The sequence below is a fragment of the Myotis lucifugus genome, unplaced genomic scaffold (genome assembly GCF_000147115.1).
Source record: "Myotis lucifugus unplaced genomic scaffold, Myoluc2.0 scaffold_56, whole genome shotgun sequence".
Taxonomy (NCBI): Eukaryota; Metazoa; Chordata; class Mammalia; order Chiroptera; family Vespertilionidae; genus Myotis; species Myotis lucifugus.
The window spans coordinates 884,628-902,108 of record NW_005871104.1 but is presented as its reverse complement, the minus strand read 5'-3'; the positions used below and the strand labels follow the sequence as shown (position 1 = coordinate 902,108).

Sequence of the window (17,481 nt, the reverse complement as noted above, 5' to 3'; positions counted from 1 at the left end):
TTAAAGCTAACTTCCGGTGCGTCAGCCGGTTCCTGTCTCTGCCTTTCACTTCCGGTGCCTTCTGTGGCGCTGCGGCTGGTTCCTGCGTCCGCCGCCGAGGGCCCCACCGCTCTCCAGGTGAGGGACTCGGGCACCCCGGCGTGCTCCCCGCCGAGATGCCGCGGGCCTGGGCCACCGCAGCTTTGCCGTCCTGGGGACCCCAGTGCCGCCGGCCGCGGCGGGCTGGGGGCTGCCGGTGGGCGCCGCGGGCCGTGCTTGCCCTGGTCTGGCGCCCAGGCCTCCGGCCCTGGGCCGCGCGGGTCGCCGGGGCCGCCGCCCTCCCTTCCGGCCTCCTCGTCCTGAGTTAGGGCTTCCCGCGCCCCAGTGTGGACTTTGCGTCCCCAAACGTCATTCCTTCCTCTTCTGGGGTTTGAGCATCTCTCCCCGTCACTGTCCCTATAGACACCCCGGCCCTCTTGGACTTAGGGGTCTCCGCCTGCTTTTCTAGGCGATTCCATACCTGCCCCTTCCCACAGCGCTCGGCTCTGCGCTGCCTCTCGGTCGCTGTTGTGGTGCTGCCCTGGCTAGGAGTTGACTGTAGTACTTTCTGTGCCTTTTACTAGGCTTGTTACCATCCCCTAAGCCCCCAAGATGCTAACTGTTGCTGCTGTCACTTTCAAATTCACGCCCTTGCAGAATCCTTGTAGTCGTGTGGTCTTAGGCAAGTTGTTTTACTCCTTTGGGTTTTCTAGTCTGTCTAGGAATATTAAAACTACTTCAATTTGATTCATTTGACTTTTTATTGAGGATCATAACATTTATGAGAGCAAGTTCTCGCTAAAATGAAGTCCATTGCTGTAAAGTAACACACTTTATTTAAATTCTTTAGTAGAGCAGGTTGTAAACATAAGAGTAAATGAAGCGAATTTGTGGTATTCTCGTTTACCAGACGTATTGAAGACACCTGACACCTTACGGTTTTCAAACTGTTTTTTTTTTTTTAATATATTTTATTGATTTTTTACAGAGAGGAAGGGAGAGAGATAGAGAGTTAGAAACATCGATGAGAGAGAAACATCGATCACCTGCCTCCTGCACATCTCCCACTGGGGATGTGCCCGTAACCCAGGTACATGCCCTTGACCGGAATCGAACCTGAGACCTTTCGGTCCGCAGGCCAACGCTCTATCCACTGAGCCAAACCGGTTTCGGCCAAACTGTTTTTGCGTATTAAGAATTTGCCTCCTTTCTTGCAGTTGGTTGTAATACATGCAGAGTACATTCACAGGTTTCAATGAATACGTGATAGCTTTTGGAAATAGCAATACTTTGATAGTAGAAAACCCAGCTGTCTGACCCGTGTGGGGAGAACAAGCTCATGAAAGCTGGTAGGCAGCTGTATGGGGGAGGAGACCCACATGCTGTCATTGCACATGGCAGCTGCTACCTCATCCTTGTGTGCTTGTATATGCACCGCTGGGTTTTGTGTTTGTTGATCTTGGATGTCTGTAGGTTCAGTTCAAGAGAGACAGTTGGTGGTGTAGGGAAAAAACATGAAATTTAGTCAGAAGACCCGTTGTTACCAGCTATGTACCCATGAGCAGATTACTTAACCTCTCTGAACTCCTGTTTCCTTTCTTGTAAAAGTGGGACAGTTCTTATCAAACAATCTTGTTAAATGAGATAGTCTCCATAAAAACTGTCCAATGTATTAAATATGAAACAAATAATGGCCGTTTACTATTTATTTAGCACAGTGCCTGGAACACTTGAGTTACACTTTTTAAAAAAAATTGCCCAGCCAATACTTACATAATGCTTACTTTGTGCAGGTACTGTATGACATAAATATGAACTAACTAAATCTTCATAAAAACCCTGAGGTGTAGGTAGTATTATCATCTCTATTTTGCAGACGAGGAAGCCTAGGCACTACGATTCAAGTAACCTCTCGTAGTCAAATAGTTAATGAGTGGAAGAGCGGGGACCTGAACCCAGATAATCTGGCTCTAGAGTTTGTGCTCTTAACCGCTCTCTCTGCTACCTCTCAAATGTTAAATGAGCAATGGTCCATCATGGAGAAACTTGCCTGTAGCATAAACCTGATCAAGCAGAGGGAGGGATAGGTAGCTCATTATTACAACTTTCCAGGTGAACAGAGAGAATCGGATAGAATATGAGGAAGTAGTAACTCTAAGCCCAAAATTGGGAGGTTGGGGGAATTTTAACTTTGAGTCCTGGTAACCTTTGGCATTCTGGTAAGAAAGTCCTGCTTCTCTACCATCAAGTTGTAAAATAGAACCCAAACTGCACAACTTATAAAACTTAAAGCCTGGCCTGTGTGGTTCTCAGTGGTTGAGTGTCAACCTATGAACCAGGAGGTCGAGTTTTAATTCCCTGTCAGGGCACATTCTGGGTTGTGGGCTCAATTCCCAGTGCGGGTCGTGCAGGAGGCAGCCAATCAATGATTCTTTCTCATCATTGATGTTTCTCTCTCTCTCCCTCTCTGAAGTCAAAATATATTTTAAAACAACAAAGAAAACGTAAAGTTACAGGTTTGGATACATCTTTGATATATTTATCTTAACTTGTGTATTTGTATATGCCTTTCTTCTAGGTGTATTTTTCTGAACAAAAGTTGCCTCAACATATGTTTTAAGGATGGCTCTCCCTATCATAGTAAAATGGGGTGGGCAGGAATATTCAGTGACCACACTTTCAGAAGATGATACTGTGCTGGATCTCAAACAGTTTCTCAAGACCCTTACAGGAGTGCTACCAGAACGACAGAAATTACTTGGACTTAAAGTTAAAGGTAATTCTCTCCTCAAGTCAGATTTTTTGCATTGATATGAATTTTTATATTAGTTATTATCTATTCTCTTTAATAAGTCCCCTTGGAAAATTTATTTGATAGGGCTATTCCTAAAATTTTTATGATATAAGAAAGAATATTAAATGTTACTTGAAAATACCACCAGGATTAAGATCAATGGACACAGACACCAGGGGGTGAGGGCATGAGTGGGGAGGATGGGGGGGAGAATGAGGGGATAAGGATACATATGTAATACCTTAATAAAGAAAAAAATATATATAAATAAAAAGAATTACTTTTGATTCCTTTGATAGTTGGTGTTTGCATATTAAATATTTGTCACAGAAGTCCCCGCTAAAACTAAGTTTTGACATTTGCCCTTTAGCATAACCTTTTCATTATAGCTTGGGCCTTGTACTCTCTCCAAATTATCTTTTCTGATTTGAAAGTAATGATGATTTAAAATGATAATTAGCAATTAAATGCATTGTTCATATCCAGTCTAAAAGGGATGTTCATGTTGTCTATGTTTGTCATATCATTGAAAGGTGTGTTTTGAGTAGCATTAAATCTATAGTGATCTTAGGTGTGCAATTTTCAAGACTTTCTGGAAAACAGTTATCTTCATTTTTAACAATAAACCACGAATTTATTTGGTTTAGTGAGTTGAGTAAGGATGTTCCTTAAGACAGAGTTGGGGAAAAATCAAACCTTGTATTAGTTGGTACTTCTTAGAGTATTAGAAATTCTGAATTCAGCAGTAATAGTTTGTTAATTTAAGGGAAAAAAAATACTGCTGTGGGATTTGTACTGAACCTTTTATCATTAGAGTTTTGTATAATAGGATAGTGAAACCAGCACCTGAACTTTAGTGAGAAAACAGTCATTTGCTTGTATTGTAGGCAAACCTGCAGAAAATGATGTTAAGCTTGGAGCTCTCAAACTGAAACCAAATACTAAAATCATGATGATGGGAACTCGTGAGGAGAGCTTGGTAAATGTTTACTTTTGTTACCATTTGTCCCTGTGAAGATAATATGATTTATATTACACTTCTGTATCACAGTTTAAATTGTAAAATTGTCAGTTTAGTAGTAAATGAAAAATAAAAGCTGCACGGTGAATGTGGTATTAACTCTGCAGAAAAATACTGGGGAACTTGTTAGTATATGGATAGCTGTAAGTATAGTAGTGCAAATGGTCATATTTAACATGGCAGATCAGCCCAGTGAATGTCTATAACAAATTATAAAATGTGAAAAATTTCCCACAGTGTGTGCTTGGAAAGCTCTTGAACTCAATTTCTCATTTGCGTTTTATACTATGCATGTATTTATGTGTTAAAGATAACATGGTAAAAGAAAACATTTTCATCTTAATAGGAAGATGTCTTAGGTCCACCTCCTGACAATGATGATGTTGTCAATGACTTTGATATTGAAGATGAAGTAGTCGAAGTAGAAAATAGGTAAGTGCTTTTCACTGTCAAAGAAAATTGGTTGTAATATAAGAAAAAAATGAATGTTTCATCTGATTTTATTTTTCCATTAGGGAAGAAAACCTACTGAAAATTTCTCGTAGAGTGAAAGAGTACAAAGTGGAAATTTTGAATCCACCCAGGGAAGGGAAAAAGCTTTTGGTACTAGACGTTGATTATACGTTATTTGGTAAGTCGGCTAAAATTGTGTTTCATCTTCTGTTATCTACAATGTTTTTTCCTTGCAATATGAAATATTTGAAAGCTTCTCTTATTACAAAAGAAAATCATTCATTGTAGAAAACACATATAAGAATTAAAAATAAGTCATCTATAATCCTGAGACCCAAAGATGACCACTTTTATATTTTTGTGTATCTTCAAGGAGTGTTTTTGTATATTTTAATTACTTTTGCTTAATGATATATTGAATATTTTCTCATTTAATATTTATTGTGAATTAAATATATATATTTTTTGTTACATAGAATTCTAGTTTTTGGGTGCATCATAATGTGACCAAGTCATTCCCTACTGATTAACATTTAAATTTTTATGAGGATTTTAAAAAAAGCATTTTTGATATTAACCCTGGTTTTTTGTTTAGTTATGTTCAGGGCCGATTCTTGAGTTTAAAATTTAAATTATGTTCAGGGCTGATTCTTTAAAATTAGAAAGATGTTCATTTCATCCTCTAATATTGTCAAGAAATGACTAGTTAAATCCTGATATTAGAACGAATTTACTTAACCACTATCCTAAACTTTAAGTACATGATATAAGTTAATGTATACTTATTTTAAAATTTGATTATAAGTTAATTGGACCTATTGTTTGGTGAAATGTGAGTATATCTGGAAGGTGAATGACTCAAAGTAAGAATAAGTAGCCCTAGTTTGTTTTTCATATTCTAAAGTAACATCTACACTTGAGAGACTAGATGAAAAAAAAAATTCTATACTTTACTATATAAGCCCGAGTTCTGGCTGTTGCTCTTCTTCACAAATTGAATAGAATTGACAAATTAAAATTGGATCGCAAAGATATTGAATTGTGTGCTTTGGAGGCATTTCTTTGTCAGCCAATGTATGTCAGTCTGAAGTAGCTTGTGTTTGAGTGTTCATATTACACTAGAGACCCAGTGCATGAATCTGGGTCACTTGGCCTGGCCTGCGGGAATTGGGCTGAAACCGGCTCTCCGACATCCCCTGAGGGGTCCCAGATTGCGAGAGGGTGGTTCTCGGGTGATGCACCCCAGAATCAGGCTCCTGCCTCTCTGGTTCCGGGTCCGTCACCCAAGAACCGCAGCTGCCAAGTCACCGCAGCTTGGCAGCTCCTGTGTTGAGCATCTGCCCCTTGTTGGTTAGTGCGTGTCATAGCTACCGGTCGGAGCGTCTGCCCCCTGGTGGTCATTATGCATCATAGCTACCAGTTGGATGGTCACTTAGGCTTTTTTTTTTTTTTTTTAAATATATTTTATTGACTTCCTACAGAGAGGAAGGGAGAGAGACAGAGAGCTAGAAACATCGATGAGAGAGAACCATCAATCAGCTGCCTCCCGCACATCTCCCACTGGGGATGTGTCCGCAACCCAGGTACATGCCCTTGACCGGAATCGAACCTGGGACCCTTCAGTCCGCAGCCCAACGCTCTATCCACTGAGCCAAACCGGTTTTGGCTAGACTTTTATATATATAGATTTCCTAAGTTTAATTGATATTATGTACTTATCCACATAATAAACTAATAATCATCTATGACTGATTTTCTTTTAGACCATAGGTCTTGTGCAGAGACTGGGGTAGAATTAATGCGCCATATCTTCATGAATTCCTAACATCTGCATATGAGGATTATGACATTGTTATTTGGTGTAAGCTATATATATATATATATGTTTTGTTTGTTTGTTTGTCTTTGTTTAGCTTTCCATGGAAATAAGGTTGTTCCTTATATTCTGCTTTATAAAGTGTGACTTAAAATGACCTATGTTTAAATATGATACATTTTTCATTTGACTTAGAAAATTTTTAATAATCATGTTTAACTTTCTTGCATCACATAGTTGCCAAGTACTACTGAAATAGTTAAATGTAGGAAGAGAGTGGATTTTGGTGTTAGATACAAATGGCCTTATTTTCATAAGATTCCCCCCACCCCCTTGATTAGGAACTTTTCTTTCTGATCTTTAATGTAGAATCTTTGATGCTTCAGGATATTGTTGCTTTCTTTCTTCATCACTCTAGTTTCAAAATACTTGGAGAAATATATGTATTTTAAAAATCATAGTGATGTGGTTCTTCAGAAATAAAGAAAGGCAATGTGAACTTACTTAAGGAAAATGAATGAATGGACTAAAGCGGTATAACAAATTGTGGTCTATGGACCATTCCAGGAGCTTACAGGTTTGTGATAAGATAAAGGTAATGAGTTTGCTTTAAAAAGTAAATTTAGTACATTACTGAGCACACTGTTTAGTTGAATTGACAATTTTTTTGTGGCGAGACACTCTTGATAAGGGAAGCAGTTACTGATTTACATCTCACCTTCCCACAAACATGTAAAGTTGCCTCTGGCAATATCATAAGCACAGAGGACCTATCCTGATTGTGAATTAAATAAAATCTAATCAATTAAAGATACTACATTTAATTGTACTAGGTTTTTGATGAGAGGCCACATAATTGTATTTTAGTCTGTAAATTTCCTTTGTACTTTTCCTTGTAATCTGCAACTCTCCATTGTTTAGTGGTAATACATGTTCACAGCCATTAAAATTAAATATTGAAATACATAATTTTCTGGCTTATAAGACAGAAGAAAGCTAAATAGAGTAGGGTTTGAATTCTGGCTCTGTCTTTACTATGTGATACTGGGTAGGTCAGTTCATCTATCTGAGCCTTAGTTTTCTCATCTGAGAAATGAAGGTAAATAAGCTTATATTACAGAGTAGTTGTAAAAATAAAAATATTGGTATATTACCTAATAATATGGCACTTAGTATATAAAGGTTACTTAATAATTAGAAACCCTTTTCATTAGCTGTGAGTCTTTGTTTCTCATCTAAAAATTAGAAACCTGAAATGTATACTGAATTAAAAATTGTTTTTTCTCTCTCATGATTGTTGTCATTGTAGATACACCAGTTTAGTTCAGCTGGCCAGTTGTGCATGGAAGGTGATTCTTTTGGTTGTGTGTGTGTGCTAAAGATACTTGTTTTGAGAATACCTCTCTGTACCTCTATTGCCCTAAAACAATACACATACACATACTTAAATAATTGAACTTCTTTTTCCCTTTATAAACATTTTGCTTGGTAATACCTATTTGGTTTAGTCCAGTATCTTGAGACCAGGAGGGTACATAAAGGTGAGGGCTTATATTTTAATATCATTGATCTCAAAACTGGTTGGTGTTGGACAATAAGCAGATATGTAACATAGATTGGTTTATGAATGTAGTTGTCTCAGTCTGTTAAAAGTTGTTAGACTCAGTGAGCATTGAGTTTGGTGAGCCTGGTAAAATTCATTGAACCTGGCTAATCTTTGATGTTAACTTTAAAAAAAAATATATTTGTTATTGATTTCAGAGAGGAAAGGAAAGGGAGAGAGAGATAGAAACATCAATGATGAGAGAGAATCATTGATCGGCTGCCTGTTGCACTCCCCCCACTGGGGATTGAGCCCACAACCCGGGCGTGAGCCCTGACTGGGAATTGAACCGTGACCTGGTTCATAGGTCAACACTCAACTACTGAGCCGCTGAGGCCAGGCTGATGTTAACTTTTGACACATAATATTAATCTGCTTATATTGATGTATATACTTGTGCATTGCCTGGGTAGAAAAAATGGGCATCCAGACACCCTAAACTTAAGTTTGGAACTGATAGAGAATAGTATTGAGCTATTTTTAAAGAGAATTTAAGTCTTGACTTACACATTTCCTAGGTTCACAGTTCTTTTGAGCATTGGTTACCTGTGTCTTTTAGATCAGGGGTGGGTAACCTTTTTCTGCCAAGGGCCAGTTGGATATTTATAACATCATTCATGAGCCAAACAAAATTATCAACTTAAAAATTAGCCTGCTATATTTGGGTTAAACATTTAATTAACTCACCCTAATGCCTTGGCAGGGCCAGACCAAATGATTTCGTAGGCCTTATATGGCCGTGGGCTGGACATTCCCCACCCTTGTTATGTAAAAGTAGTTGTTTAAATTTTATTCTGTCTTAAAGACACACACTAAGTTTATTTTTATAAATACCTAAAGGGAAATTACCACAATATGTAATTGATTGAACTTTTAGTCTTGCTTAGAAAACTATTTATACAGAAGAAAGGTTTTTAAAAATGAAATTCATGCTTTTCATGTGTCTTGTATTATTCCTCATGTTTTAGCTGCAACAAATATGAAGTGGATTGAAGCTAAAATGAAAGTAAGTATCAAAAAACAACCCATTTAAGAATGTCTTGAAACTATATTTGTCTTTTTTAAAGTTTCTAATTGAATTAATTTCATTCTCACTGGAGGACATTTAGTGGGTAAACAGTACAGGAGTTAGAAGTGTGTTTAGTCTGATGGTGGATTGTATTAAATACCTATGTCTTTTTCAAGAAAAAGTACAGCAGAGCTCCCCTTTCTCTTCCCTCCCAATTTACTATAATGCTCTCTTTTCCTCTTTTTGTTCTTGTGTGTGATACTTAAAGGAGTGATGCACTTTTAAAATAATGAATTGGGAAGTAATCTGTCTCTAGTTTCTTTCTTTTGGACTGTTATTTATTGACTTAGTTAAGTGAAACTAAAATTCTTGCCAATTGTTAAGCAAGAGGTGGTGGTCAGGAGGGTAGAAAGTTGGCATTATGGGAAGTTGTAGCTGGAATATTCAGAAAACCTTGAATTTCCACATTATTATATTTTAACCACATGAGTATTGTGTATTTCTAGGAGCTGGGAGTGAGCACAAATGCAAATTATAAGATTACCTTCATGTTGGACAGTGCCGCTATGATAACAGTGCATACGCCAAGGAGAGGATTAATAGATGTAAGAAATCATTTTACTTTTATTTAAAGACTTGCTTCTTTTCGAATGTACTTTTATATTTATATTGCTGGAATAAACTACCTAAAGAGTTTAGATACATCTGAGTGGATAGTAAAGTATCAGTTGAGTTTAGACTTAGGAAGATGAATTTAAGGTTAATAGTTTTGAATTTTATTTTTCATATTTGAATTTTAATGATAAAATTCAGGGTTTTGATGCAGGAAAGGTCATGGATAATTGTCCCATGATGATGGCAGCATAGTGTTGGTAAAGACAGAGTGTGAGAAAAAATAGTGACATCAAGGGAGGCACTAGAAACAAACCAAAACAGACTTGCCGTGCCCTATGTGAAACTGTTAAATTGGGGTAATGTCTGTGAAGCCCCAGAGAAGAGCAACAAGAGCCATTAGAGAAAAGTCCATGTTTGGGAACCAAGTGGTGGGTTGACCTAACTACAAAATGACAACACTATTTAAGAGGATGTAGGATTCCTAACCCTGGTTGTCTTAAAGCTCTTGTCATATTTCTTAAGACTTTTTTAGCCAAGAAAACCAAGAATCTGGCTTATTGTGACAGCTCATGTATATTTGTCTTCAAATATTTGAGGGGTTCTTACAAACAAATTGAGGCAAATAAAGTTTTAGTAAAATTAAGGAAAAATATATGTATATATATTATTAATCCTCACCTGAGGATATTTTTCCATTGATTTTGAGAGAGAGAGAGAGGAAGAGAGAGAGAGAGAAACATCGATGTGAGAGAGACACATCAGTTGGTTGTCTCCCACACCATATGAACCCTGATAGGGCCAGGGATCAAAGCTGCAACCCAGGTATGTGTCCTTGACCAGGAATTGAATCGTGACCATTCGGTCTGTAGGCCAGCACTCTAACCACTGAGAAAAACTGGCCAGGGCAAAATTAAAATATTTTAATAATATTCTTTGCTGTAGCTAGGGTACAAAGAAGAAAATAGGCTTCTTACATTAAATGATAGAAGGAGAAAAAGAAAACTTAACTTTTTTTTAAATTCTCACCTGAGGATATGTTTATTGATTTGAGAGAGAGTGAGAAAGAAACATTGATGTGATAGAAACATTGATCTGTTGCCTCTAGTATATGCTCAGCCGGGGATCAAACCTGCAACCTAGTTATGTGCCCTGATCTGGAATTGAATCCACAACCTTTTGGTGTACAGGACAACGCTCCAACCAACTAAGCCACTGGCCAGGGCAAAACTTAACATTTTAAAATTTCAACCATCGTCACCATTTACTTACTACTATTTAATGTCAGAATTACTGTTATGTTATAATCTCATCTATATATATAAAAGCCTAAGCGACCAAACGATGGAACGACTAGTCAACCAGTCGCTATAACGTGCACTGACCACCAGGGGGGCAGACACTCAATGCAGGAGCTGCTCCACGGTGGTCAGTGCGCTGCCACAGCCAACCTTCGGTCCCTCCCCCCGGCCGGCTGGCCCAGATTGGCCCCGATTGGGACTGTGCAAGACAGCCCTCATTGTCTCCGATTGCTGGCCAAGCCAAGGGACCCCACCTGTGCACGAATTCGTGTATTGGGCCTCTGATATTATTATAAATAAGACCCTTGCCTTCATCAAAATGTATTTTTGCCACTAAAAATTAATTTACTTAAAAAATATTTTTCTAAATGTGTAAAATACATTCCATGATTCAAAATATAATGTACATAAGAGAAGTCTTCCTCCCACTTGGGCCCTGCCTCTCTTTAATGCTCTTTACCATGGGAAATCACTTATTTCTTGTGTCGTCTTACAGACCTAATACAAGTACCAACAGATATGAATGTGTAAGGAATTAATCTTTTTGAAGGCTCATTTTAATAATTCAGAAATAAAATTAAGAACTTACAAATTATTGTGCTTTTGAAGTTAAGCAATCAAATGCCCTAGAAATTATGCACCTGTGCCACTGAATTAAAGACAAGTCAGTTTTTTCTTTAATATTTAAATTCTGTATGAAAATATTTAAATTCTGTATTAAAAGATTCAGGTACAGCCCTAACCGGTTTGGCTCAGTGGATAGAGCGTCGGCCTGCGATTGAAGGGTCCCCGGTTCCATTCCGGTCAAGGGCATGTACCTTGGTTGTGGGCACATCCCTGGTGGAGGAGGTGCAGGAGGCAGCTGATCGATGGTTCTAACTCTCTATCCCTCTTCCTTCCTCTCTGTAAAAATATCAATAAAAAAAATTTAAAATACATATATATATAAATAAAAAGATCCAGGTACATTGTCCATCACTAAGGTTTTCTAGTTCTGAGGGGTAGTATTAGCCCAGGAAGTCATGTGACTGCTTAGCAGCCATCTAAACCATTACTTTAGATTTTTTTAAAATTAAACTATTATTCTTCCTTTGACCCCAAATCTTCATGTTGAAATTACGGGAAGTCTTATAATGGGGTTTAGTTCAGTTCAGTTTGAACAGATCTTTCAGAAGTTAACATTTCGAGATACATTGTGCTTTCAGGTGTGTTGTATCTCAGCTCTGGTCTGGTCACACAGCCAGCTGTGCCTGCTTACAGAGGAACACCTGGGGTAGTTGTGCAGGGCATTTTGCGTTGTTGCTGCTTTTTAAGTAAGGGTGAACTATTGGAAAATTTGAGTTAAATCTAAACTTTTATTCTAAGGTAAAGCCTCTTGGCGTTATATGGGGGAAGTTTTCAGAGTTTTACAGCAAAAAGAACACCATTATGTTTGATGACATCGGAAGAAATTTTCTAATGAACCCACAGAATGGACTAAAGGTAAGACAGTTTTACTTGCTGTGCTCACATAACCTGGAATATGTGTTAGCACTTTAATACTGTTGAATTTCATACATTTTTGGAAATACTCTCTATCATTATGGTCATGCAAGAAAAGCTTAATTATTTAGAAAATTTTATATAACATTGAACATTGTCTCCTTGGTTAGCCAACTCATTCAGGTGTTTTATTTTTAATTAAATTTGGGGGACAACATGAGCTTATTGACCATTGACTTTTAGCATCAAAAGTGAAAGCATCAACCCTGGCCGGTTTGGCTCAGTGGATAGAGCATCAGCCTGGGGACCAAAAGGTCCCAGGTTCGATTCCAGTCAAGGGCATGTACCTTTGTTGCAGGCTCCTCCCCGGCCTGGGCCCTGGTTGGGGTTCGTGCAGGAGTTGACCAATTGGTGTGTTCTCTCACATTGATGTTTCTCTCTGTCTTTCCCTCTCTCTTCCACTCTCCTTAAAAAAAATCAATGGAAAAATATCCTTGTGTGAGAATTAAAAAAAAAAAAAAGTGAAAGCATCAGACATTTTATTAATAACGGATGCAAATCTTGGAATTTCTTATATTCTAGTTATCTGGAAAGCTGACAGTAAGGGTCTTTTTCAAAATATATTTTTATTGATTTCAGAGAGGAAGGGAGAAGGAGAGAAAGTTAGAAACACCACCCACAACCCTGGTATGTGCCCTGACCTGGAATTGAACTGTGACCTCCTGGTTCATAGGTCAATGCTCAATCTCTGAGCCATGCTCAATGTTGTTGTTGTTTTTTAATTAGAAATGAAACAGGTTGTAAAAATGTATGCTCTCGTAGCTATATAAAAGTTTAATAGAAAAATGTTGAAATGATATCTCCCTTGTTACATAAAACTTGTATTTGGGTTAACTTTTTATGAATGAAGTGATATGAATGAAATTATTCAATTAGTAAGAAGGGGAAAAGTCTAAGCAGTTATGCAAAGAAGAGATGCCATATAGGATTTAAGTGCTATAAGAAAGTGTTTCAGGTTCAGACTGAAAAGATAACAAGGTAAAAGTAGGTAGAAGAGCTCTTAACTTGTACTGTAAACATTATACCATGACTATCGGTTTGTTAAACAGGTAATATAAAAGTAATTTTTAATATTGACATCCTTGGTGATATTTTAATATCATTAACTCTAAATGATAGATGAGTGTAAATTTGTACCAGTTTCCATAGTGCAGTGTGAAATATTGGGTAATGTTTGTTTCCTGATAGATAAGGCCTTTTATGAAAGCTCACCTAAATCGAGATAAAGACAAAGAACTTTTAAAATTAACTCAGTACCTCAAGGAAATAGCAAAATTAGATGACTTTTTGGACCTAAATCACAAATATTGGGAAAGGTAAGTGCTAATTGTTTATTAATTTTCTCTTTCCATTAATGAATGAAAAAATTGGCGACTCTGGTTTTACACATAACTCTTAATTTTTATTTTAAAATGCGTGAATCTAAGAATATATTCTAATCCCATGACATCTCCCCTGAGAGTATTTTTCCCTTTTGTCTTAACCTCTAATTAGTCGATAAATCCACGTCTTAAGATCTCTAGTACTTCTAATAGAGAGGAATTGAGAGTCTGGTACATGTTTGTGATGCTATCTGTAAATTATTTTGTGACATGAGGTAGGTCACTATTATGAATCACCTGGGCTTGTAATCTCTGTTCTGATATTGTAAAATAATGTCTGCATAAAATAAAATACACTAAAAATTTATCTACAAATTATCTCTCTGTGTAGCAGAAATGTTAATGAACTTTATTCCACTAGAAAAACAAATTGTAGATGACTTAACTAAGTGGTAGGTATAAATGCCACAATGCCAGGAAGTGAGCAAGTTCTGCATCATCAAAACTTGTCTAGGTGTTATGATTTTAAGAACTCTTTGCTCATTCCCCATTACCATTGAGTATGGTAACTCATAAATGTGATAGAGATATGAAACTTTTAATTTAGTGGTAGATTCCTATAAAATAATATGAAGGAAAGTTTGTTTGATTAGTAAATTAATTTATTTGCATCTTTACCCTCTTGATCACAGTCCTTTAGCACCTTTGGCCCACTATCTTTGTGCAAGAAAAATAAGATTTTTAAATGGAGTTTGAGGTTTTTTGGGGGAGAAATTATAATATTAATTATAGGCAAGGCAGTATAGAGTGATTGAGGGCCTTATTTTTAATCTGAGCTCTGCCACTTTCTGGCTGTGTGAACTTGGGTGAATTGCTTAACCTCTTTGTTTCTGTAAAATAGGAATAAGTTCTAATAGAAAACTTTTCATAGAGCTGTTGTGAGGACCAAATGAACATAGAGTATGTGTTTAGAATAGTGCTTGGCACATAGTCCAAAACTGTTAAGTGATTATTAAAAGTTACTACTCATCTTTAAAAGTTTTGGTACTAAAACAACTACTTTCCTTTGGGGAGAGTGTTAGATTGTTATTGTGAGTTTAGCATGGTACAGCTTAGACGTCTTTTATTTCTTGCAGATATCTCTCAAAGAAGCAAGGACAGTAGTTCCAAGTTATGCTGGCAGTTATTGAAGATACTTGAGATCCACGAACTCTTGCTTTTATGCTAGAAATCATTATAGTAGTGCTGGACACTGAAGCAAATACCAGACTGCTTATACTTGGTCTTCCAGTTTTTTGTAAATTTAATTTTATATTTTTTGAAGATCACAGCAATATGCTAAAAATATTCTTTTTTCCCTATGTGAATATATTGTTACTCGTGAAAAATATTTTCTCCAGGATTGAGTACTGAGGTGTACCCCTCACTCCCCACTCACACAAAAAAAGTAGACAGAAATGTATACTCAATAATATCATTTTGAGATTTTGGAAACAATCTATGTTTTATGTTCCTGCCTTATTTGTGTTGTTGTTGGACTAAATCTAAGACCAATTCCATCTTGAAACAACTGCTTTTCCTTTTAAAACAAAATACCTACATATGTATGTATATATATGTATTTTCAGGAAGGAACCTAGTTTGGTATGATTAAAAGCACCAATTTTTTAAAAATTCTTTTGTCATAGACACAATTTCTCTTCTTATCCACTATTGACATCTCTAAATTGTGAGCTGTCTGGTTGTATGTGTGTCAGTGTTTGAGTAAAACTGGAAAATGTCAGCTGCAATACCAATATGTCATAGTATGAAAAATAGAAAACATAAGATTGAAAAATAAAACTAAGAAACAAGAATGTTTCTTTTTGGTGGCTAAGTAGAAACATTTCTGCCTAAAACCATTGTCATAAAAGCAGAGGCAATACATTTTAAAATGGGACATATCACTGATTCAGCCCTAAAAAGCATGAACAAAAGTGTTTGTTCTGTTCTAGCTATATCTTGTCTAAGTGCAACACTGTTTCAGTGAAAATATCTAGCCATAAGCTTTAAAAAAAATTGAAATGCTTAAGCCTGCAGATATGTAATGTGACCACTGTTTTGTGTTGACAGTATTGGTTTATACAGTTCTTGCATTTGAAAGGAATTTGATCCTTTCAAATGAACCTGGTGTATATTGTTCTTACGGGACTATTTCAGTGGTGTAAATAATAAATACCTTTTCTTAAAACACTGGTGTGTGCTCTGTTACCCCAAATACTTTTTAATCACAAAACAAACATTAGGTCCAGGCAAGGCTCTCTTGAAAAAAATTAAATGTGTGTGATTTTAAATCACTTCATGCATTCAGAATTGGTTTTTAACACCAATTCTTAGATATGTTAAATTACTTAATTCTAATAAGCACCATGTTTTCAAAAGATAAGCTATTTTCTTTTTTTGTGCTCAAATAAACTTTACACAAATTATTATTTTTGCTGAACCCAGTCCTCTTTCTCCTCTAGAGGCATTCAGTTGCATCACCATCATAAAGATAGAACAAGATGTAGCCACAGGGTCAAACAGAAATATATATTTCACATGCATGCTCATCCCACCAGGTTTCCCTCAATACTGCTTTAGGTTAAGTGTGTTCTGCTGTCAAGGTTGGGGTGGGAGGGTGAGGATTTGGATCTGCGCAGACCCAGAGTGTGATTAGGAACTCCAGTGATGGACATATTGGAGGTCCTTAGGCACCTCAAGCCCTGAATGGGTCAGCAATTCTCCGTCCCAAAGGGCAAAGGCAGGTACCACTGGACCCTGGGAATCTGTCTCTAGCGTGTGGACCACAGCAACCCAGCTCACATCCACCAACCTCAGTTTCTAGGCCTCATACTCCAGCAGCAGCCCCGCCTTCTCTGGATGCCCAATGCCCTCAATAGAGGCTTTCTTCTTGGCCAACGTAGTGTGTCACTTGCACTGGGCATAGGTGAACACCCAAGAACAGTCATCAACACTGATGCAGCTATCCGGAGAAATGTCCACACCTGCCACTCCGACCCGGAATTGCTGGGAGCGCTTCACTGTTACCCCCCAATAGTGTCTGCCACTGGTGATTGCTGTGTCCACCAGCACCACTATCCACTCCCAGAAACGCTCCACATTCAGGGAGCGTTTGGTGGGCTCCAATCCATATTTGACACCTGTATCTTCTCTGAAGAGTGCCAGGCTGCTGTGGGCAGTTTTCTCTTCCAGTTTGAAACGGACGCCTCTGTGGGCTTCAGCAGCAGCCTCCAATCCTTTGGCTCCCCAGCGGCACAGGCACTGAGAACATGCGAAGGGTAGCACCATCTTGTGTCCCATCTTTTCTCTTTTTAAAGCTTTTAAAAAATAAATTTTTATTGATTTCAGAGAGAAAGGGAGAAATAGAAACATCAATGATGAGAGGGAATAATTGATCAGCCACCTCCTGAATGCCCCCAACTGGGGATTGGGCCCGCAACCTGGGCATGTGCCCTGACTGGAATTGAACCATGACCTCCTGGTTCATAGGTTGATGCTCAACCCCCGAGCCACACCCGCCGAACAAACTATTTTCTTTATGACAGGTGATTATAAGGATATATGGTGCAGAAGACTTTGAGAACCCTTAATTAAAATTATTCAATCAAGATGTGTTTCTTTTTAAAAAAAATTTAAATGTATGGGTTTTAGAGAAACATGGATTTGTTGTTGTACTTATTGATGCATTCACTGGTCGATTTCTTGTATGTACTCTGATGTGGGATTGAACCCACAACCTTGGCTTTATTGGAATGATGCTTTAACCAACTGAGCTACCTGGCCAGGACCTAAAATGTGTTTCTTAATTCTGAGGCTAAGTTTAAATATTTAAGGATGGAATAGAATGTTCATTTCATTGGTACATTTCTCACTATAAAAGGCAGCTTATTTCAAAGTAGGCATGTAAAAGACAATCTTTTTAAGAGGAGTGAACATTTAAAACTATTC

General features: G+C 37.5%; 1 protein-coding gene and 1 pseudogene across 1 annotated transcript; one reads left to right on the top strand and one right to left on the bottom strand.

The window, feature by feature from the left end:
- The first annotated feature begins 6 nt into the window (after nucleotides 1–6).
- On the top strand, nucleotides 7–15,723 carry UBLCP1 (ubiquitin like domain containing CTD phosphatase 1). Its single transcript, XM_006110102.3, is given in 12 exon segments — nucleotides 7–117; nucleotides 2,597–2,794; nucleotides 3,700–3,791; nucleotides 4,180–4,265; nucleotides 4,349–4,464; nucleotides 6,050–6,085; nucleotides 6,088–6,147; nucleotides 8,674–8,711; nucleotides 9,221–9,319; nucleotides 11,993–12,109; nucleotides 13,358–13,485; nucleotides 14,628–15,723. Coding segments are annotated over 11 exon segments (954 nt in total). The 5' UTR covers nucleotides 7–117; nucleotides 2,597–2,640; the 3' UTR covers nucleotides 14,656–15,723.
- Nucleotides 15,724–16,051: 328 nt separating this feature from the next.
- Nucleotides 16,052–16,821, bottom strand: LOC102432838 (annotated as a pseudogene).
- Between the last annotated feature and the right edge of the window lie 660 nt (nucleotides 16,822–17,481).